The 24,674-nt window shown below is 42.6% G+C and overlaps 1 protein-coding gene across 2 annotated transcripts in view; it reads right to left on the reverse strand.

The window, feature by feature from the left end:
- syt3 (synaptotagmin III) overlaps nt 1-22,558 on the reverse strand; it is a 38,093-nt gene extending 15,535 nt beyond the window's left edge. Inside the window, exons 1-7 of one of the 2 annotated variants that reach the window (XM_086091634.1) lie at nt 22,267-22,558; nt 17,462-17,545; nt 13,081-13,389; nt 6,493-6,909; nt 4,860-4,968; nt 4,283-4,459; nt 45-171 (exon numbers count right to left, since the gene is read on the reverse strand). In XM_086091634.1, the coding sequence (XP_085947760.1) occupies nt 45-171; nt 4,283-4,459; nt 4,860-4,968; nt 6,493-6,909; nt 13,081-13,231 (981 nt within the window). In that variant the 5' untranslated portion in view covers nt 13,232-13,389; nt 17,462-17,545; nt 22,267-22,558. Of the gene's footprint in view, nt 1-44; nt 172-4,282; nt 4,460-4,859; nt 4,969-6,492; nt 6,910-13,080; nt 13,390-17,387; nt 17,546-22,266 lie in introns of both variants that reach the window. The other variant, XM_086091626.1, reaches the window with a different exon arrangement.
- Nucleotides 22,559-24,674: the final 2,116 nt, after the last annotated feature.

Genomic DNA, 24,674 nt, shown 5'->3' on the forward strand with positions numbered 1-24,674 from the left:
CAACTGCAGCCCGTTGAGGCAGCAAACCTCGGTCAGGTGCTTACCTTAGTCTGGAACTTCTTTTTACGGTCAGGCAGCAGGTAGATCTTGACGTAAGGGTCGGAAAAGCCGTTGGCATCTTTGGCGGGCAAATCCAATGCCTTGAGAATCTTCACCACCAGCTGCTCCGTGCTGACACACACATACAAACACACAAACACACAACCATTTAGGCTAATACACCAGACATGCTCGGCCTACACACACCTGGACTGGCTATGTACACAAGTAAGAAGGTGGGAGGTTGTATATCTCTGGAGCAATGATGGAATCAGAATAGCACAAGAACTGCTGTGTGTGTGTGTGTGACTTTGTGTGACTGTGTGTATGTGTGTGTCGCTACATGGTGTATTTAATTAGCAGGCGGCCACTAATCAGACCTTGTTAGGCACTTCTGCGCTTATTAACCGGCGTGTCGCCTCTTCATTAGCCACTCGCCGTGAACTTTAGGCCGCAAATTCACCACACAAGCTTGTCGACAAGGTGACCAAGCGGCCCATCGGCGCACGTGTTCACTTCCATTAAGACAATTATAAGCAATCACATGCAATCATGGATCATCATTGAGAGAGATGATCTTCAACCATCTCAGCGGGGTCGACATAATTAACCTAATTGTGGGTTAAAGTAACCCAATCTGCTCAAAATCCACAGCTATCCAGCAATGAGTTAGAAAAATAACACATCTTTGTGTGTGCGTGCGTGCGTGCATGTATGTGTTTTGTAGACATAACTTAAATGTAACAAAAAGTTATTGTTTTTATACCATACTGTGACTTTTGGAGACCTACTGGGGGAGAGTTATTCAAAAGTCCTCTCAGCGTGATGTAGTGCCGCTGACGAAGTGGGCGGGTTTTTAAAAACAAGCTCGAATTCCTGATGTATTTTTTATTATTTTTGCTCTCTGGGATATTTAGGCCGCTGGCAGCGGCGACACGAAGCATTGCGGTGGCGCCACAAACTGCTGATGGTCAGAAAAGTAAAAGGTGGCGCATGAATTATAAATGCTGAGCCACTTGAAAGCGCAACAACACACGCACAGCGACACAAACACGCGTGGCGGGAATTAGCCAAGCGGCGGGATGGTCGCCTGATGAAAAGCCAGCGGAAGATGATTTGTGATATAATGCTCCACATTCTGGAGGCTCATTACTGAAGCCAAAGCAGAATGTGTGCCCGTGTGTGTGTTAGCATGTTGCTAACACGTGATAACGCTGCCGGCGTCAATGTTTCATGTGTTCCTCCCGGGAACAAAGATTCAATTGGCAAGCCCATTAAAAGCTGACACATGAGGGACGCGGGAAAAGTCAATAGCTTGTTAAGTTGTAACGCTACCACTGCCCGCCGCGCGATGCCCTCATGATTCTGCAAAACCTCGGGCACGCTCTTACACGTACAATGCCACGTAACTTCTTTTTTTCTTTTTTTCAAAAAACTAAACATTTTATAGGATAGTCATATTGTTTTCAATATATATATTTTTTATTCTCAAGGAAATTAATTTGAAGAGAGAAATTCATTCATTCATTCATTCTCTTCCGCTTATTCAAGGTCGGGTCGTGGGTCAGCAACTTAAGCAGGGAAGACCAGACTTCCCTCTCCCTTGCCACTTCATCCAGCTCCTCCCAAGGCATTCCCAAGTGGGAATAAGAGGGATCCCAAGGTGTTTCCAAGCCAGCCGTGTCTCCAGTGTGTCCTGGGTCATCCCCAAGGCTTCCTCCCAGTGGGATGTGCTTGGAACACCTCACCAGAGAGGCGTCCAGGTGGCATTCTAACAAAATGCCCAAGCCACCTCGTCTTGCTCCTCTCAATACAGAAGGACAACGGCTGAACTCTGAGCCTCTGCAGGATGACTTCATTTCGGCCACTTGTATTCAGGATCTTGTTCTTTCGATCATGACCCACAGCATGTAACCTGGCAGGGTAGGAATGTAGATCAACCGGTAAAGTGGTAAATCTTCTTCACTGCGACAGACCGATAGAGTCGGCATCGGTGCGCCGATCCGCATGTCGATCTCCCGCGTCATCCTTCCCTCAATCGTGAACAAGACCCCAAAATACTCAGTTTGGGGCAGGATCTTATTACAGACCTGAAGAACGTACACCACTCTTTTCAGACTGAGTACAATGGTCTCAGATTTGGAGGTGCTGGTTCTCATCCCATGCAACCGCTTCAAATTGGACTGTGAACCGCTCCAGTGAGATGTGACGATCACAGCATGATAAAGCCAATAACAGTACCACATCATCTGCAAAAAGCAGAGACGTAATACTGTCCTCACCAAACCGTATCTCCTCAGTGTCTTAGCTGCTCCTACAAATTCTGTCCATAAAGGTTATGAACAGAATCTGTGACAAAGGTCAGACTCCAACCCTCACTGGAAACGATTACGACTTACTGCCGGCAGTGCGGACCAAACTGACACGAACAGCCCATTCAAGGGCGTTAAGTACCCCATACTCACAGAGCGCCCCCGACAAGATGCCCACGATTACACGGTCGAACGCCTTCTCCAAATCCACAAAGCACATAGAGACTGGTTGAGCGAGAACCCTGCAGAGGGTGTAGAGCTGGTCCACAGTTCCACTGCCAAGACAAAACCCTCTTCTCCAGGATGAGGAGTATGATCGCCCTGTAATTGCAACACAATTTCCGATCCCCCTTCTTAAAAATCAGAACTCCAGTCTGCCAATTCGTAGGCACTGTCTGCGATGTCCATGCAATGTTGCAGAGGTGTGAGAACCATATTCTTTAGGAAGTATGCAAATCTCATCCACCCCAGAGGCCTTGCTACTGAGGAGATTTTTGACCAATTCTGTGACCTCAACCCTAGAGAAAGGAGAGCCCACCTCAGGGTCTCCAGATTATGCCCCCTCATGGAAGAAAAGGCATGTCGGTGGAATTGAGGAGATCTTCGAAGTATTCTCCCCACCCATTCACAACATCCAAAGTTAACGTCAGCAGCGCCCCAGCTCTACTATACAGTGTTGGTAAGATGACGGATGGTGGAACAGAATTTCTTCAAAGCCATTCAGAAGTCATCTCCATGGCATTGCCAAACTCATTCCACACTTTTGTTTTTGCCTCAGCAACAACAAAAGCTGTGTTCCACTTGGCCAGCCAGTAACCATCAGCTGACCCTAAAGTCTCACAGGCCAAAGACGCCCGAGACTCCTTCTTTAGCTTGACCACATTCTTACCGCTGGTGTCCACCAATAGGTTTGGGGGTTGCTGGCATGAGAGGCACCGACCACCTTTTCATTGAATTTCATTCACCATAGGATGTCTATGATCCCCGTGCTTTGTCTGGTCCCACCCAGGACCTGTTTGCCATGGGTGACCAGGCCAGGGGCATAAAGCCCCAGACAATTTAGCTCTTACGGTTACTGGGACACACAAACCCCTCTACCACGATAAGGTGACGGCTCACAGAGGGGTGAAGAGAGAAATGTTTTTGTTTTTCAAAAAAAAATTCACGGACATATTTTTCTAGAGAAAATTTTTGATTTTTCAAGAAAAAAGTTTTGAGAAATGTTTTTAATTTTGTAGATTAAAAGTGGATGTTTTCAAGAATAAAGTATTTCTAAACTTGGTGACACACTTACAGGCAGTCAGTGCTAAATATAATATAATAGCCGATGAAAGTAGCATTGGAGTTACAGTTGACTGACAATGAGACAGTCAATTTAAGATGATGTGGATACTCTTAATTTACGGGCAGATTACAAAACGAATGTGCCTGCCGATTCCCGGGGGCCCACCAGGAATTGTCCTGTCCTTCCAGATGGCCCAGGCCGTGCCTGTCTGTCCCTACAGAGGAGCTAATACTCGTTGCGCTCTTGCTCACAATGAAAATTCCACTGCCAGCTACTGTACTCTCTGAGGTCACACGCACCCCCCCTGGCATTGCACCGTGCCCTCCAGGGGGGTCTGCCCTCTATTTGAGAAGCACTGCCCTAACCATCTGACTGCATATCCATACTGTATATCATTGCTGGCCGGTTGTGTGTCTTTGGCTATATTGTCTGTATTAAGCTGCCGACTTGTGTGTTTTTCTGCAGAAACTGAAATGATGCTGATGTTGCTGGAGGTGAAACCAACCTTGGAGACATTTTGGGAGGATTTCAGGCTGTTTTGAAGGCAGCGATCAGCGAGCATAAAGTCAATAATGCTCAGCACAGACGCTAACTCAGCATCTTCCCACCAACTTGTATGCGCATGTACGTGCGTGTGCATGCTCACTTGAAGGCGTAGCGCAGCAGGAAGCTGATCTTGCCACAGGCTTCGCCCTGCTTGCCGTCGCCCTGGTCGCCTTTGGGCCGGTAAAGCTCGGGTTTGATCTGGCCGATGCTGGTCACCTGCTCTTTTTCCTCGCCGTGGAAGTCCGGACTGGACAGCTGGTGAGTCATCGGCTTGGGCCTGAACGCACGCACACACCACAACACACCACGTGTACACAACGGAATATCAAGTGACACTTGTGCGACCCTTTCCAGCAGCTTGGCCTTATTGCAAACTATTCATCAAGCCTCGTCCAATAAAAACTAAATATGTGTTTAAGTGCACTTAAGGCGTTTATAAGGGAAGGAAGTGAATTTGACGATTAAACTCAAGACAAAATACTTTAATATTTTTTCCCGAAGAAGACCTTCATAATCCTTTTATAAAATAAAATCCTAATCCTTTGATTACTCCATCCATTTTGTAGCGGATGCTGACTGAGTCGTTATCTTCATGATGTTGTGAATTGATGTATGTCAATCGATGATGTCATTAGTGCTGTCATTGATGGTTTTCATGCAAGTGGAGGCGAACTGACCGGGCGGTGACCTGCTGCTGGGAGACAGCGTTGGGCAGGTCTTTGTTGGGGTGCGCGCCCCCCTCCGAGTTGGGTACGTCTGGAGATGTTTGGCTCAGCTTCAGCGTCCCTGAAAAAAAGTAATAAACACAAAACAAGAAGAAAAACAGAGTAAATGTTTGTATTTTTTCAAGAAAAAAAATTTACGACTTTTTTGGGGGGGGGGGCAAATGTTACTTAAACTTTCCAAGAACGGCTCTTAAAAACAAATCTAGATTTAACACAATAACTTTTTTTATGATTTCTTTCATGAAAAAAAAAAGGGTCCCCCCCAAAAAACAAATTTTGGGCTTGTAAATGTTTCAAGTTTCAAATGTTTTCTATTTTTCAGGAAAAAAAGCATATACATTTGGAAGAATAAAAAGCTTTTTTTTAAGGATTTCTTTTCTCCCCAGAATTTTCCCCCCAAAAACATTATTCTTGACAGAAAAAACATAAGAACATTCTTGCAAAAATGTATTGTTTTATCATTCCATCCATTTTCTATCGTGCTTATCCTCATTTGGGTTGTGGGTGAGCTGGAGCCGATCTCACCTGACTTCGGGCAAGTGGCGGGTACAAAACCAATCGCAAGGCATATACTGTACAGACACACAAGCATTCAATCACAGCCACTCTTATGAACATGTAGAGTCAGCTTTCATGCATGTTTTTGGAAATTGCGAGTAAACCAAACTTGCAAAATGCCAGTGGAAGTCTTCGACTCCATCGATTGAACACACACGCCCCAAACACATCCAAGACATGACACAGGAAACGACATGTTGTACCAACGGCTTTTAACACGAGATGATGAACAGGCAGGCCAGCCAAAGCGTCATGTACGGCCCCTCCCCCCACAAGACTGGAGACGGGCAGTGCAGAGTGGGCTATTTATAGCACACACACACTTTACATAGCACTGTACTGTACACTCACAGGGCACTTGGGATGCTTCGGAAGAGCTTATTCAATGTTTTGCTTCTTTTTTTTGTTGCTTTTTTTTTTTTTTGCATGATGCCACCTTAAATAGTGCCGGGAAAATGTTATGACAGTCATAGAAACAAATAGATCTACATTACATTTACATTAAAGTACTTATTATACCTTGAAAAGTATTTTACCTACAAAGTCAACAAAAAAAATGGATGGAAAAGAGCCCTTTTTCAAATAGAAATTAGTAGTAGAGTGTGATCATTGTGTGTGGAAAAGTCGGATTGTTTTCTCCTAGAGATTAATCATTACCTCTCAAGTTTGAGATTAATTAATTAATTAATCTCAAGCTTGAGATTGATTAATTAATTAATTAATTAAATAGAACAATTTAAACAATAAGGTAAAGTTGCATTGTGTCATGAAAGATAAAAATCTTTAAAAACCAGAGTGGTTTTCTGAGTCTCCAGACCAGACCAGAATTAACTTGAACTGAACTGATTACAATTTTATTTTATTTTTTTTAAATAAAAAGTGTAATAAGAAAATAAATCATCATAATCCTCCTAAAAAAATAATTTAAGAAACAAAAAGGCATTTAACAATTGTTTTCTTTCTTTTTGTCAACCGGAAAATGTTACTTGAATGTTAAAACAATAATTATGCAAAGTGTAGGCCTCACCAGCATTGTTGGGGTAGGAGTCCATGTCCAGGTAGGAGTGCTCCTGGGTCTCATGCGGGCCGCCCACCAGGCCACCGCCGCCGCCGCCGCCACCGCCGCCGCCGCAGCCATCGCCCCTCTCCAGTCCCACCAGATCGGAGAAGTGCGGGTGGTGCTGCCCCTGCTGGCCGAGGGTGGGGTAGAGCGATGATGACGACTGGCCCTCCTTGCGCTGCAGCAGCGGCGGCAGGAAGGAGGAGCAGGGGGCTCCGCCCACTCCGGCGCTCCCCGGAAGCAGCCCCGAGGTCAGGCTCAGACCACCACCCTCCTTGTCCCGCCACGGCAGCCAGCACAGCTTCCACGACACGAAGAGCGATACCGACAGCAGCACGATGCCGCAGAACGTCACAATCACCGACAGTAGGCTCACCGAAATCTCTGGAAACACAACAGCCACCGCACGGGCCACATTAGCCAAATAAGATTGATTGGAAAGTTAGGACACTGGGCACTACTGTTAAGTCGGACAGCGTTGGGCCGACGGCATGCGCCGTCTGATCAGTGTATAAATTACTGTTGTAAAGTCGGATCGAGTTGGAATACGTTGAGGGGCGTTTCCAGCAAATTTAACATTGTGGGCATCGGGCATTGTGGCATTTGACCACTGTGATTGGCTGTTACCTAGTAAGTCAGCGCACGGGGCAAGAAGAGGAAGTGACGAACGTGGATAAACAGTACTGATGGAAAAGCCTGGATAATTTTTTTTCCAGTTCGTTGTGCACATTGTCACCCTGCTGTACCCTCCGCATTTGAAAGTACGATGTCTGTCTGGACAGAAGATCAGGAAGATGACTTTGTCTCTTTGGTTCAAGAGAGACCACTTTCTCCTTATCTTGCGCCTTTGCTGCCTTAATCTTTCAATCACACAATCACAAGAGCGAGGCTTGACAATGACAGCATTATACGTGGGAGGACATTGTGAGAGAAAAAGTAACCGGAATGCATTGTTGACGTTTTTATATCCCGCCCCCGTAAAGAGGTTTCCGGTTGCCTTTAGGAGTAATGACTACTGCCGCCGATGGTATGGAGGGGAATTACTTCTCGGGCATGCGCTGAAGGTACGTAATAGTCGGGGTCGGTGCGATGTGTATTTATGTCATTTTTCTACGCGACGTGCCGACGTCTGGGCTGACGCCACAGGCGGTAGGCGTCGGTCACATTTGGCCGACGTCGGATTGGTGTATCTAGGCCCTTAATTGTCCCTTCCCATCGATGACAATGCCCACCTTTGGGCGAGTGACGCAAAGCCGAAAAAATATACACAAACTAAGCACAGACTGAAGCAGGTTTACGTCCGTTGATCAGGGTGAGTACAGACGGTCTCTCTCAATCCGTGTATTTTTGCGAGGCTTTGCCTCATAAAGCATTCACCGAATATGCGGAAGCACTCGGCAAAAGGTGGCCATAGTCATCGGAGGGAAATTGACGATTGAGTGCCAGCTCTCCTGATTTGCACACGGATTTTAGAACTCAGTGACTACTATTGACCAACTACCAATTAACTGACTAAATAACTTGTTTAAAAAACACCTCGCTGACAAGCTAACTAACTAACCTGATTTACTTGTTAAATTGACCAAGCAACTAACAAAATAACAAATTGGCTACTAATTGACTAAACTACTACCTAACAAACTTAGTTTGACTAGTTGACTAGAATTGTCTGAATAACAACACTTAACTCAAACTAAATGACTAATTATCAATAGCTATTAAACTAATTCACTAATAACTAACAAACTCATTTACGATCCAAGAAACTAAATGACTAACTTATTAACCAACTTAGTAACTTGACTGACTCACTGATTGACTGACTTACTGACAACTAAGTAAATGACTAACTGAAAACTTGATCAATTAAATGACTCATTGACTAACCACTATAGCCTATAACTGTCTGACTGACTGACTGACCGACCCACTAACGAATTACTTGACTAACTAATTAACTGATAAACTAACCAATGAAACTGATAACTGACCAACTAAACAATCAGTGAAAGACCTACCAAACAACCAGTTAACTAAGTAACTAATAAACTCGCTGACTGACTTACCAATCTGGCCAACGACCTGAATGATCTACTGAGAAACTAGCCAATTAACAAACTAACTGAGTGATTGATTTCCTGGCTAGCTAACTAACTAACTAACAACCAGATCAACTGACTAACGAATCTAACGAACTAGTACACTGACGGACTGACCAACCAGCTGACAAACTGACAAGCAAACTAATCAGCCAATTTACCTACCAACGAACTAACTAGGACACAAATTTGAAATCCACATTAGATCAAGTCGAGCATTTGTTCTGCTGTTTGGCACACAAGCATAAAATGCATTGAGGATTGTCACATTGATGTTCCCTTCACTTTGTTTCAATGCGAAGCTGCCGCTGCCGCTGCGCTCTCTTGTAAACAACAAGCCTCTTCTTGCTCGCGCGACACACCAACACTTGTTCATCTCCTCTTAAAACTCCACTCGGCCGAACACTCTCTTAGTGTGCTTGTGAGGAAACGCACATTGGCAATGTTCAGTGTTACTGCCTCTTCTTGGCGTGACAGTGAGGACCACGCACACAAGAGTTTGACCTCGGGTTGAAAAAAAAAAAGTGCAACTTCAGCACCACAGACAGCTTCTGTATTGGAAATATACTTTGGGCACTTGTGTGTCTTGACTACTGTGATGTGTCGTAGGCCTGCTCTGACGCAATTCAAAAAAAATTTAAACATCAAAACAAACAAGCAATAACATACACTGAGATGTCTCGCAAAGATAAAATCAAAGGCGAAAAATACGACTACAACGTAATAAAACAATAATTGGTTGAATTAGCAAAAAGAATGATCAAAGACAAAAGACAATTGTAAAACACAAAACAATGGTCAAAGACTAAAGGACAAAACAATCATCAAAGATAACAAATAACTCAACGTTATTTATTTATAGAGCACTTCAAAAACTATAACTCCATACAAAGTTCTGTACATATAATAATGATAAAAGACAAAAGCTTTAAAAAAAATTTTTTTAACTATTATCAAAGACAAAATAAACATAAAAGACAAAACCAGAAACAAAAACCAAGTCAAAACCTGAAAAAACCAAACCCACAATTGTCATCAAAGACAAAAACAACAATAAAAACGTCACTAAAGACAACCAGAATTTGACAATAAAATTATCACAGAAAAGCCATTAACACCCAAAACAACAGACAAAAATAATGACCTATTGAAGGTTAAATCAAAGAGGCAAAAATTGTCAACATCGAAGACACAACATTGGTCAAACACCAAACTAAAAGCAAAACAAGTGTCAGATAAAAACTAATTTAAAAAACAAGTCCTAAGACCAAAAAAAAATGACAATCGCGAGAAAAAAACATCAAAGACAAAAGGATGTTTTTTTTTAATGGTACATATGCATGTGTGTAATTTATCTCAAACTATTTTTTATTCTAAAAAGTCTGCACACCCCTGTTCAAATGTCTTGTTATGGACCACCATTAATGACCTTAGCCACATTTCAAGAATTTATTTGAATGTTTTTTGAGAGTGGGTAAATAAAAACAAAAAATTGTAATAATGTAGTTGCACAAGTGTGCACACCCTGTTCTAATAACTGGGATGTGGCTGTGTTCACTAGTAATCAATCACATTCAAGCTCAACATTCAATAAATTCAATGAAAGTCAGTAGACAACTGCCACCATTAAAAGTGCCTCTGATGAAACCCAAATAAAGTTCAGCTAATCACGTAACTAACATAGGCTTCCCCTGATTTTTAGTTTTTTGCTTTTTAGCAGAAGCCATAAGGTTTTGTGCTAACAACTGACTGCTATTCGGAACCATTTGCATTCCCTCCATATTGCCAAAGGCCCCAGTTCCAAAAATCACACAATTGTGAAAGTGAAGCGTCCATTTGGACTCAAGTCATCAAATAATATAAGAAAGTGTTTCTTTCTCAAGGTCATCTTTTCTTGGGCCAAGACGTTCAATCACTCAACGGCAGAATTGTGAAAAGCGTCTGGAAAATGCTGGCTGCTTGCTAGCAGTTTTCCCATGATGCCCTCTGCCTGCCTGCCTCCTGTGAATTATTCATCAGTCTGTGTATGTCATTAATCAGCACTAGTTCCTTAGCGATATGACTGCGAAGACGGGGGAGGCGTGTTTTGGGAGGGCTTTTTTACATTGCACTTGCCTTGTTTAGCCCCTCGAGATGGGCAAAATATTAGGGTTGCCTCTAAGGACAATAATAAAAGGACAGAAACAGTTTTTGCCCAGCGCGTACGTTCCTGCATATCATTTGTCCTGAGAAAGTCGATTAAAACGAGCATGTGTGAAGGAGGGGTGGGAGAAAACAAGCTGGCGGTGATATAGGGCTGAGGCCGGCGAGGGCGATGAGAAAGGTTCCAGTATTGACTGGAGGGGGGGGGGGGGGGGGAGACAGGAAGGAGAGAGTGGGGTGGTTAGCAGCTGAGACATAAGGAAGTGTTGAGAATGCTCATATTCTACATTTTAAGAAAATCAACATCAACACAAACATCTCGTATGGAAATAAATAATCAATAAAAAAATAATCATAAGGAAAACAGCAAGCATGAAAGAAAAATCAACAAACAATAATCAAAGACAACAACAACAAGAAAAAACATCTCATCTGAAGCAAAAATAACAAAAAGAGGAATCGAGGACAGTACACAGTCATCAAAGACAATATCAATGACCAAAAATGAAACAAAAAATCATGAAAGATGATTTATCAAAGAGAAAAACAAATCAAAAAGCCAAAAATAACCAAATAATTAATAATTATAGCTAAATAATTATTGAAATGCATTGTGGAGTCTGCTAAAACTGCTGGCCTAAAGCGTAACTGCAGTGTCTGCGTCAAGCTTGTGCATGGTGCGCGTACATGTACTTACACTTGACTAAACTCTTCGTTTTACAGTTTTCTGGGAGTCTAAGCTGGAGTTTGGGCTGTGCTTAAAGTCTTCTTGTTTTGTTTTGGGGTTTTTAGTTGCCACCCCAATTGTGTCATACACTCACTAACACAACACTACATGTCCGCCCTGAAGGGGAGATACAAGCTGATAAGCATAGTCGCAGTTAAGTCATGGCTCTTTGGGCATTAGTGGAGCATGCACGATGTAGAAAAAGCTTTAATAATAAAATTTTAAACTCCACAATGCACCTTTAATTGCAAAGACAACAACAACAACAAAAATACTCAAAGACAAAAAACAATCATAAAGGTAAAAACAAAATAAAAATGATTATCATGACAAAAAAACAAAGCCAAACATCTAAGGCGAAACAAGACAAAAAATAAAAGACAAAAATAGTCATCAGTTAAAATCAAACAAAACAAAAAAAATTCACACAAACAACAATCACAAAAGACAAAAAAAGCCCCAAAACGATTTGACATAAAAATTCCACAAAATCATCAAAAACATTTATCAAAGACAACAATCAACAAAGAAAAACATCACAGACAGAAAGAACCGCAAAATTAATCAGACAAAATAAAAGACTCAAACAAAACAACAAAAATCAAAGACAAAAATAAGCGGACAAACAAAACGCAAATAAAAGAATAATGAAACACACACAAAATCAAAGAGAAAAACGATCACCAAAAATTGAATAAAGGCTAAATCAGACAAAAACATATCACCAAGACAAAAATAACAAAAAATCAGCAAAGAAGGACAAACACAATCATTGATTGACAAAAGTTCAAGAGAATCACCAAAGACACGAAAGACTGTTTTCAGTTCAAAGTGTATCTTGAGATAGACATGATATGCTTTGTTGAGTAGGCAGCATGGTGGTGAGCAAGGTGTGGAGTTTTTCTGTCTCGACACCGTCCAACACTTCCTGTCAATCACATCCCTTTGCGACCGCTCTGGGAGTCTGCGCGCGTCAAACCTCACCATTTGCTTACAAAGCCTTTTTTTCCCCGGCAGCTCTCTCTGGCCCTTCCCGTTCCTCGGAGGCCCTCGCAGACTTCCGACACAATCGCCTCAGGTCGCGGCATGACATTTTCTTCGCAAATCTCCCGAGGCGGCGACCAATCCGGGCTAATCTACATGGCGGCGGTGCTAATCTGCATGAGAGCGCTCGGCAACGACAAGCCCATCAAAGAGCTCTCGTTGCGAGATTCTTTAGGGGCTCGTAAAACAAACGAGATGCGGCAATGAATATTTCATGTGTCAGCATGTTTACGCATCTTCTTAGCGGCGCGTGCTCGCGTTTGAACTCAATATAGGTAATAACGCACAAAGGTGTTACGTCATACATTCTTATCTTACTTCAATACGCATCATCCCATAGACAGCAGACGGGACACAACAAGTCGTGAATTGGTACGTTCCGGTTCGGTTCAGTTGGGTACGGTGTTTTCATTGTTGTAAAGTGTCCTACGTTAACATTTTGGTTTGCTGGTATTTTTTGTCTAAAATCTCACATTTGAGCACTCTTTCATGATGGTAAGTAACATTGCGCTAGTACAGTAAATTGTATAATAGATTGCTTACCTGCGTCCAGCTGTCTGTTGCGTCCCCTGAGCAGGTAGCTGAATTCCTGGCAGAGATCGCTCTGGCTGTGCCCGCGAGGCGAGTTGAAGCACAGCTCCTCCACCAGCATCAGTGCCTTCTTGCACAGGTCTTCATCCCAGTCGCCCGACATCCTCCAATCTGCATCGCACTCTCGCCCGCACTCGGCCAGTCACAGCGCAGCGCCTCGGCCCGGGAGAAGAGGATCGGCCCGGGAACGTCGGGGCCGGATCACGCGGACCGGAATGACGGGCCCATGAAGGAGAGACCGACCCCACCGACTCACTTTGACTGGAAAAACAAATCAACAGCAAATGTCTTCACACTGGGATGTTCTACTGGGATGCAAGATTGGAAGTTTCTACTTGGAAGGTCTACCATGAGAACTTATTTTGAGATACCTTACTATGTATTTCTCTTGTAATGCTGCACATGGAATTTCTATTAGGGAGTTTCACTGGGAGGTTGTTCAAGACGTTCAAGGAAATTCAATTGGCATGTTGTACAAATACGTTCTTCTGAGATGCTATACTTCCAAGGTCTACTGGGAAGCTTTATTTAGATAAAAAGTTCTACTGCAATGCTGTACTTGGAAAGTCGACCAGGAATTTCGACACAGAAGATCTCTTAGGATGTATTCAGAAGGTCTACAACTAAATTCTACTCAGATGCTGTACTAGGAAGTTGAAGTGGACATTTTGACTGGGAAGCTATACTAAGGAGTTCTACTGGGACAGGGGTCCGCAACTTTTCCTGTCAAAAGAGCCATTTTAGGCAAAATAGAAAATCTGCCTGGAGCCACAAAACATTTGAAGATTGTGATAAAGGAAACAGTGTGTTAATCTAATGTACAGGTGTCAGAGCCTGGTCATTGAGGGCCTGAGTCCTGCATGTTTTTGATGTTTCTCTACTCCAACACACCTGATTCAATGATCAGGATCATTATCAGGCTCCTGCAGAGCTTGCTGATGAGCTTAAATATGAATCAGATGTGTTGAACGTGGGAAACCTCTCAAACATGCAGCACTGAGGCCCTCGAGAACAGGACTTTGACACCGCTGTGATAGCTATGTACTGAGGGCCCTAATTAGAGCTGCACCACAACAAAACAATATGACAGCAGCGTCAAATACAGAGACATTCATTTGCTTTTACCTTTCGTTTTCCGTTTTTGTGGTAATTTTCCATACGTTTTTTTTAAATACATTTTTAGACTTTTCTGACTTTCTGTCAATTTTTTGATATTTTTGCCAATTTTATGGACATATTATGGTCATTTTTTCGCTATTTTAAAAATATAAATTTTCTGACTTTTTTGGGGCAATTCCAAAGATATTTTATGGTAATTTTCTGCCTTTCTTTTGTTTTTGGATATATTATGGTTACTTTTTGAACATTTTTATTTTGTGCCTTTTTTATTCAATTCTCTGACATTTTTGGCAATATAATTGACATGTTAAGGTAATTATCTGCGGTTCCTCTTCCTTTTTGGACATTTTGAAGTAATTTAAAAAACCTTTTCATCTACCTTTTGTCGCTCACTTAAAATTTTGGACAAAAAGGGCCGCATGTCGGAAGGATTTTTTTCAGGCTAGACACGAAAATGTACCGTTTGCACTCAAATGTATTTTTTGAGATTTCTCGACAAATAGACCCCTCGATGTCTCTAGTTTCATTTCCCAGCAACACAAAGGTAAAAATGTAATAAAAGTGCATGAAAATAAGCAATTATTAGACAGTATGCATTGCAACTAGGGTTTTTAGGCTAGCTGCTAGCTAGCGCCGCATCTTGTGCACCTGTTTATTAAAAACAACCCGGATTTCTTCGCCTTAAACGACATTCAAAAGCGGTTCTGATAATGGATGGATGATTGGACATAGCAACCCAAAAAAGTCGAAGTCCACTATAATGTGACCACGTACAAAAGTGAACAGAATGACGCACATCATAATACGCCATCATACCTTGTAGTTGAAGTGCCGGTCGTCGGTCCAGTTACCGTGCTATGTAATCCAAACAGAGATTATTTTCAATTGCGGGATCTCTTTCTTAATGAATCGATTTCTACTTTTAATTCAAATGGATACATTCACTCACTAAGGCATGTCCACTGACGAGGTGCAGGAGGAGATCACGCACATTGACAGGTGCTGTCACTCGATCTGCTCCGCTGTCACTGACAGCGAGTCAGGATGAGTGTAATTAAAGTTGTTAAATGCGGCAATGCCTTGAATGTAATGTAGGCTATTGTAAATACAGTAATGTAATGTTTTGATCACTTCTCGATGTCAATTTCATGAGACTGTGTCTATGAAAGATGACACACCACTCGATGCGTCAAAAATGAATCGCCATAACTCAGTTGAACCATCATCATAACATTTTCATTTTCTTCATGTGACCAAAAGCATTTGAGACATAACATCCATGATGTTATCGATAAACTTACTTGTCACAGGCCACACCAAATGTCAAATAATCTTTTAAGTAGAGCTATCAAACGAGTTTTGATTCATCACAATTAATCGCTTAATTCAAAAGGCTTTTTTATCAACATTTTGTGCCCGCCAAATTTAAAGAGCACCTGTTATGTGTTAATTTTTCCAACATTTAATGTTATGAGGACGTCGTCAACATTTTTTGATCCACTGCACGCGCTCATCCTTGTTTTTTTCTAATCAGTTAATTGCCTGCATAATTTAAAATGGAAAAAAGACCCCAATAGTTTGACATGAACAAATATTCGGAATGTCATACACAAACATTTATTAAATGCTTTACTTTAGTGCATGTAATTATTTTTATTGCTCAAACACAACCTGTGCGACCTTTAACGTAGCCATCCGCTGTCAAGATAAAGGATAATCTGTGGTCAAAATTAATAGTGCAATTAATCTGCGTTAATAATACATGATTAATGCGATAATTTTTGTTATTAATTAATGAGTTAACGCTTTAACTTAAATAGCACTACTTTTAAGTCACATAAAATTATTAAATCAAATTTCCCACGGTGGTAATATGACCAACAATAAAATAACCAAATTTGGGCTGATGCCTCAGAAGATGAATTGTAAATCGAATGTGATCTTCAAAGTTGAGGCTGATTTCATCTGTTGGGAGGTCAAACTTCCAGAACTTTTAATGGGTTGAAATCTCGGACGATGGCCTTACCTGCGATTGGAATTGACTTGCCACTGATACTTTAACAGTTCCTGAAAATGTCAGGTTAATATCTTTTTCGTAAGGTACTGGTTGCTATAGACATTTGAAAGATGCAAGTACCAAAACTTGAAACCCACTTTTCTCAAAACTAGGGATTTTAACCTGCCAACATCGAAATGTATATATCATTTTAAAGGGAATTAAGTGTAAAATTTGAATATATGAATATCTCAATTTAGATCTTTTTGGCACTTGAGGACCCTTTTACTAACCTTGCCCTTGCAAGCTGAATTCTCGCGGTATTTGTGAGTTCACAAACTCCCGAGAATACATGTTGTACCGAGCCCGTTGATTTCCACCGACCAATCACAGAGTGACATTGTGTTTGGGGGCGGGATATGCAGCTGTGACGAAACCAGCCAGCGGCGACACTGTGGGAAACAAACTAACCTTATATGGACGAATGGACGCTGCAATGAATTCTATTCTTGCATTCTGTTCTTGCGAAGACGACATTTTCATCCGTTGCCATGATTGGTCAAAACAAACATGTGCAAGATGCCGCATCGTCCAATCAGCTCGAAGTATTGTACAGAATGTCCCGGCTTTGCCAGGCAAATCACCGTGGACCAGATTGATATTGTGGAGAACTCCCTTGAGCGAATCACAATTAGCAATCTGGCAATTGTCAAGTTACCCTTTTGACAGAGCCGGTCACATTTAATTATTGATTTTTTAGAATATAAAATATTAATTCATTTGAAGAATATTTTATGTTTAAAAAAAAAAAAAAAAGGATAAAAATCGTTTTGCTTGTTTTTTAAGTAATTTTTACTAAAATGTTGTTAGAGATCAACAGGGAGCCACGGGAGAGGGACTAAAAAAGAGCCACGTGTGGCTGCAGGGCCACAGGTTGCAGACTCCTGTACTAGGACGCTTTACCGGAAAGTCTAGTTGGGTTTTATTTCTAAGGTATACTGGGAAGTCCTATTAAGATCATGTACTTCCACTGGAATTAAATCATCAGATTTTGAATAATTAATGCCTCATGTCAAAATAAATGAAACAATACTAGCGGCAGACATGTTGTTGTGTGTGTTAATGCCGGGAGTGTGTGTGTAACCTTCAGCATGTTGTCACGTTGCTAAAGAGCAAATCAAGTGGCTCGTTTTTCTAGTCCTCCAGCTGGAACCTTACATCCAATTAGCCCCGACTTCCTGGAAGGAAACTCTCCAATCAGCCAATCAGCACAGACCTCCTCTCCAAGCTGCCTGACATCACCTGGAAGCACACGAATAAAAGAAACCAATCAGAGTCTAAAACCAGGATAAAAGGTTTAAAACGCCAACATGTTAAGTAGCATGCTAATTAGTTCCTGGAGAAACTTTTGTTTTTGAACTTATTCTGTCAAAAAAAGCAGGTCAGAGCCTGAAACTCTTAACTTTCTCACAGCCTGAACACCTCCAGGGATAACTGAAGATCGACCACACTCATTATTAGGACTCTTTATTAGGTACACCCACACACATGTAGCTGCCACTTGCACTTCTTTACTAAATACTTGTTTGCGTATGGTTCGGCCCAATTTCTTTGCATAGTTTTTGTGAATTGTACCCAAATGACCAAAACCTAACATCCCTCGTTTTAGCACCCGTTTGTTTGTATGATTGACACTAGTATGACAAATCCTCAATTCCTTCGAGTAGTACGGTTTGCGTCAGTCCTTTTTGGCAGGACTGGTTGACCTGGTACAGTCAAGACTTGATTCCGCCATTTTAAACATGTACCTAATGTAGTGTCCAATACGGCAGCAGTGGCGAATCAATCAAAGGCAAAAGAGCAGCGGGAGGTCGAGGTTGAGGAGCGACTTCTCCGAGTGTATCGAACCTGAGCAGGACTATCGATCGATTGGTTGCTGGATGTCGTTGGGGGAGATGTTTGTCTTTTTGAGTGGCAGCTGGCGGGCAGAGTGCTCGTCAATGCGTCCATCAATCAATCAGTCAATCAGTCAGTCAGTCGCATTGCGCGAGAATGAAGCAGAGGAACGGTCCCGTCAGCTTTGAATGGTCGCTGACTGTCACATTAGGATAGTCTGTCCTTTTAAGGGAGAAGCACTTAAGTCTATTTATCTGGCCGTGACAGCGGGCTGTGGAATCCAAAATTGGGCGAACAACAAAAAGATCCAATATTGCTAACATGGAGCACCGCTCCTGTAAATCTGTCTGAGTGACTTTTAAACGAGGACGTCTCACTAAGAGCAATGGCCGTCTGGTAGCGAAGAGGCCACCTCAAATGCCAGCCTGGAGGGGGACGGGCAGAAGGGTGGGCGGGCAAAGACATTGTTTACATCCACTGATGTCCTTTCATCCGGTAGTGGTAGTAGAGTACAATCAATTTCCAACGTCTACATCAGTACAGTTAATTTCATTTCGGCATAGTATGTGTATTTGTGTTGAATTAAAGTAGCTACAATAATCCCACTCTTTGCGCTGTTACGTTCCAGACCACCCATTTACTAAGTGAAATTTGTGATACAGAAATACCCTATTCAAATACTCACTACCATTGGGGGGGGGGGGGTATGTAAAGTTATGAGCACAACTGTAAATGTACAAAAGCTAAGCGTCACTGAATGACACCAAAATGCTATGAATCATCACCAAAATTCACATTCAACCTCTGAAAATATCCAAACGATTTTCTCACCGTAAAGTGCGCTCATATGTTTTCCTATCTTTAGGCTATGTAAACTTTCAAGCACAACTGTACATAATGAAATGAATCTACAGCCAGCTGCTTTATGTAGGCGTAGGAAGCAGGATTGAAGAGGCTTTGACGTTCAATAATCTTCAGCAAAAACAGATAATCTGAAATACTGCCTGTTTTCACTCTTCTTCTTTCAACAAAAACAAAATGGTGTGCCACCACCGAGCGGTTGACAGTGGAATTACGCCCACAATAATCAGGAGAACAAAATACAGTAACAGACTCTACAAATAAAATCCATGAAAAAGGGGAACTGAAAACCTAGAACCTGCCATGTGTTTGCTGATTGGCTGTAAGAAGTCACATGGTTCTTCGAGGTTTGTAAACCCCCACTTACCGATAAAAGGGCTAACTAACTCGGCCACAGTATGCGCGGGTTGCAGAAGTGGAACATTTTCATGACTGCGGGATAAAGGAGCCTTTTGTGTACGCGCGGCAACACAAAACCTCCCGCAGACGTTCCATTGACTGGCGCACCGCTCAGGATCGATATTCTCAGCGGGCCGCCCAGTCGCAACCGTGCCACCCGACGAGGTCGGCTTTTCATTATGGCGTACGAAATGAAAATCGCAGGAGGGAATGCACGAAAAGGACGGCGGCTAAGATAAAAGTTCAACCAACGACCTGCAATTAATCATTAACGAGCTCCAGCTCTCATTTTTAATGACTCCATCCTGTCATTACTTGGTCAGTTCAGGAGGCTGTAAAGCTGATGAGCTGTTTATGTTGCATCATTCCCAGCAGTGGACTGGAATTCCCACAACACGGGTGGGCGGAAAAGTCCATGAAAGATACTTAAGCATCATCAGAGCACAAAATAACAGTTCAGTTCATCATGGGATTCATTGTATTCCTCTTTAAATAAAGGTGCTAAATAAATAAATTCCCTAAATATTAGGTCTGTAAATCCACTTCTCCTGACTGTAATTGACCTATAGAAACAACAACATAAATCCAACACCATCAAATTATTTCCACAAAAATAAGAATACTATCTCCTTGTACCTTGACTGGATTTGGGAATGACTGGATTAAAAATACAGGTAACAGGAGAAAATGAAGACAAGAAAATTCCCTTGCTCTGTGATTACGATAAAGACAAATGACAAATATCAACCTATACAAAAGGTTTATGAGGGATTATTATCATCGTGGCTGTATTATGTAATCTGTATAGGGCTATTTAACACCTCGGGTGGCTTTTGGAATGGCTGGGAAAGGACAAGAAGGAAGATGAGCATGATGGGTTTCCCTCGATCAGAGATTCCGAAAAAGACTAACAGCAAATCCTAACCCACACAGAAGGTTTATGAGGGATTATATCCAAAGCGGTGGGCATGTCAAATATCTTAATCCAGTGTGAATAACACACCGTGGCTATATTTTGGAATGGCAGAGAGGAGAGGGAAGTCAACAATAATGGAATTTCCTTGCTCTGAGATTTCCAATTGATGCATTCAGCAAATTCCAGTCAAAGAAGAACATCTACTGGGATTATTTCCAGAGTGACGGAATTGTGGAATCTCTATAGGATGACTGGATTTGGAAATGACTGGATTTGGAAATGACTGGATTAAAATGACGTCTTGACATGCGAGAAGACAAGTACGATGGAATTCCCTGACTCAAGTGATTTTTTCCCCCCCAGAGTGAAGACAAATAACAAAACCCAATCCTATCAGAAGATTTATGAGGGATTATTTCCAGAGTGACGGAGACATGGAATCTCTTTTTACACTTTAGCTAAATCTGAGAATGTTTGGGAAAGGGCAAGGGGGAAGATAAGGACGATATAACTCCCTTGCTTGGACATTCAGGTTAAGATTTACAAAAAATCCCAACCCAAGCAGAAGGTTTATGAGGGATTATTTCCAAATTGGCAGTTTTGTAGAATATGTATTTATCTACACCTTGAAAGGATTTGAAAATGACTGGAATAAGAGTACATTTGACAGGAGAGAATACAGGGATTATAGAATTCCCTGACTCAGAGATTCTGATAAAGAAGACCAAGCAAAACATTTACAAGGGATTATTTTTCAGAGTGGGGAGCACTGGAGACAGTAACAAATCCCAACCCAGAGTGACGGTTTTATGGAATTTCTTTTTACCTCAGCTAGTTTCAGGAATGATAGCGATAAGGTGCATGAGGGCGTTCCGATGTGGGCTAACTAAAAATCCCAGACCAAGCAGAACGTTTACGAGGGATTATTTCCAGAGTGAGTCACCTGTTGTGTGGAGTGACGGGAATGATGATGATTCCAACAATGTTTATGGCGTCGCGGCATCATTAGAACCAAACAAGCATCAGAGGCATACACACTGAATAAAACATGTTGCTCCAGCGAGGAATGATATGGATCAATAGGGACCGCCTTCAATCACCTTCATGGCCTCTTTGTTTACAACAATACACCATACATCTTGTTGTTTACATAGCTACACCAAACAGCTCTTTGTTGACCAAGTGCCGACCATTTCAAATGTTTTTTGTTTTTGTTTTGTTTTTACTACTCTTGAGATTTAACGAGCAAACATTGCTTTATTTATCTCAGGTGAGGTGGGCTAATCTATCGGTTCTGCCTAATGGGATGTTTCAGCTTTCGATTGCTTCTGTTTGGACCCGCTTCGTTCTGGCGTTTTTTGGTTCACAAATGGGTCGATTTCACACTTGGAACATAGAGGTCACGACTTTTACGGCACCTCACGTCTTAAGGACCGGGCGCCGTCTTTGTACCGTGATGTACGGTATATTGACGGGATGTACGGTAATACTAGCTGCGCCGTAAATGACTGCTCTAGGTCATGTATCTCTAAACAAGCTGAGGGTCTTCTACGATACACACACAGGCTGCGATGTTCTGCTGGAACAGGAACCTTTTGCTGCCGCGCGCACGCGCACCGCATGTAATTTGCATGAATCACATTCGGTGGGCAAGGTAAAGGGGCGTGGCCCAGCGGGAACTGCAAGCAAGGGAGAGGAGACGGTGGACGGGCGCGCGCACGCACACACAACCCAGGTTGATGTGCGCGCGCGTCCTCCTAGAACGTCTGCTGCTGCTGGCCCTTTTTTTTTTTTTAAATAAATAAATAAATACAAAGTTGGAGCATCTAGATAGAGTACGTGCACAAAAAAACAGAAACGCAACATGAACGCCATGCGCGCTACACATGAAAGATTGATGTGCGCGCGCACGTCGCGAGATGTATGCGTGTGAGAGTGTGCGCGTGCCTACCGTGGAATGTTGTGCACGAATCTCGCCGCTTGCTGCCGTCACGTCAGGTATAAACATGTGTGGGGGAAACAGCGAAAAAAGCGAGCGTTCCCGGCGTTTTTTCCCCTCCCACCTCCTTTTCCTTGCTTTTTCTTCCTCTCGCGCACGCGCCGGGATGAGCTGACGAGGACGGAGAGAAATGGAGCAAATGATGGCAGCCCTCCTGTTCGCTCTAATATTCCTAACCCTCCTCCTCCTTCTCGTCTTCCTCCTTCCTTGCTGGATGCTCGCTCTCAGCTTCCCGCCCTGTGCTCGGAATACTAATGCATTGCCTCTCTCTCTCTCTCTCTCTCTCTCTCTCTCTCTCTCTCTCTCTCTCTCTCTCTCTCTCTCTCTCTCCTTCTCTCTCTCCTTCTCTTTCTCTCTCTCTCTCTCTCTCTACTAAAGACACGCTGATGTATGAGAGGTGTTTCTGTGTTAGTGTGTGTGTGTGTGTGTGTGCGTGCGTGCGCGTACGCGTGTGAGTGTGTGGGTGTGTGTGGAGGGTAATGGCCCCTCTCAGCCCAGAGGGGACGTGTGAGTGCGTGTGTGTGTGCGCGTGTGGTCGTGTGCGTGTTTGTGTGTGGTACCTATAGCATGATATCTGTGCTATTACAGCTGTGATTAGGTCATAATTATAGTAACAATAGCGCTGCCGCTGTTGCTGATGGGTCCTTAGAGATGTGTTGATGGTGGCTGTGTGTGCGTGTGTGTGTGTTGTTCCAGTATAGTGACTAGAATTACGAGTACTACGATACTGCTGGTGCCACGACACTGTTAGGATGATACAGCTGTATCATCGAGATGCAGCTAGTGTCGCTAAAATGCTTGTCATGATACAGCAAGTATCACGAAACAGCCAGTATCACAATACAGCTAGTACAAGGATAAAGCGAGTATCATGATAGTTTGTTGCACACTATAGCTTGTATCATGATGCTAGTATCCCAATACAAGTTGTTTCAAAATACAAGTAGTATCAGGATACAGCTGATATTACAATATACCTGGTTTCATGATATTGAGCGTATCACAATACACATAATATCATAATACACCTAGAGTTTACGATATTGCTAGTCTCACACTATAGCAAGTATCATGATACACGTTATGGCATGAGTCAAATGCAGAGGTCATATTTCATGTGCACATGTAACATGACAAAAAAAGATCATCATCTTTTATGTCATATCACAATATAGCTAATAGCATGATGATAATAGTATTGTCAGTATCACGATACTACTAATATCACAATGCAACTAGTAGTACGATACATGTAGTACAACAATGAGAATAGTTCCATGATACTGCCTGTAACATGATACAGCTTGTACCATTATACACTTGGTATCATGATACTGATAATATGATGATAAAAGTCGTACCACGATCCAGTTCCTAGTATTATGATACTGCCATTATCATGATACAGCCACTATCACAATGCAGCTAGTACCATGAGACGCCTTGTAATATGATACTGCTAGTATATCATGATATAGCGAGAAGCATGATACAGCTAGTATTACGATATTGGTAGTGTCACGATACAGCTGGTAGCACGATGATAATGTGTCTGAAAACCTCACCAAATGTTTCACGCATGTTGATCACGGCGCCAGTGAAGAAGCCACACAGGTCGCCTATTATTCCATTTAGCCCCTAAGTCGCTAACATCTCGCTGAGGCTAACGAGGCCCGGCGAGCCTGTTTGTTTCCCAAAACGGCGTTGCCCTCGCAAGGCGCCGTTCCGTCTGCTTTCCTGGAGAGAATCTGATTTGATTTGTTGATCAGGCGGTGAGGAAAATGTAATTGGAATGTCAGCGAGATGTCCGTCTCCGTAACATACAGCATCCATCAGGAGAAATCTCATCAGACTTATCAGACAAAGTGATTAGATGGTTGGTGGGGGGGGGGGGGGGGGTAGTAGGGTGGGTTGTAATCCGTCCCTACGGAGAGCGCGTGCGAGGGGGCCACAGCCTGGGGTTTGGGCCCGACGCCAGGCTGCTGTGTGGTTATGTAAGCGGCAGAAAAGTGGCGCGTTTGCCCCTGAAGACGGCCCACCGCCGCCGTCCTCGCATGCATGCGCTGGGCACGGTGCCATGATGGAGACGACACGGGGACGCATGATGAACACGGGGGACCCTTCACTGCACGCAAAGGACACTTCATTGGGTACACCTGCTCTGTTTCTGTCAAGAAAACGTGAGCATTACACAAAGCAAAATAAAAAAAAGACTCATAATGTTGACATTTTGCTTATTTCCTGCGAGCCGTTTTAGATCATTTTTATTGATCTCTCAAGACCCACAAAATATTGTGTCAACATACTGTAAGCAGCAAGCATCAAACCTACCAAAAGAAAGAGTAGATCTTCCACACTCA

The sequence above is a fragment of the Leptonotus elevatus genome, chromosome 1 (assembly GCF_054856555.1).
Source record: "Leptonotus elevatus isolate MCC_2025b chromosome 1, RoL_Lele_1.0, whole genome shotgun sequence".
Classification (NCBI taxonomy): Eukaryota; Metazoa; Chordata; class Actinopteri; order Syngnathiformes; family Syngnathidae; genus Leptonotus; species Leptonotus elevatus.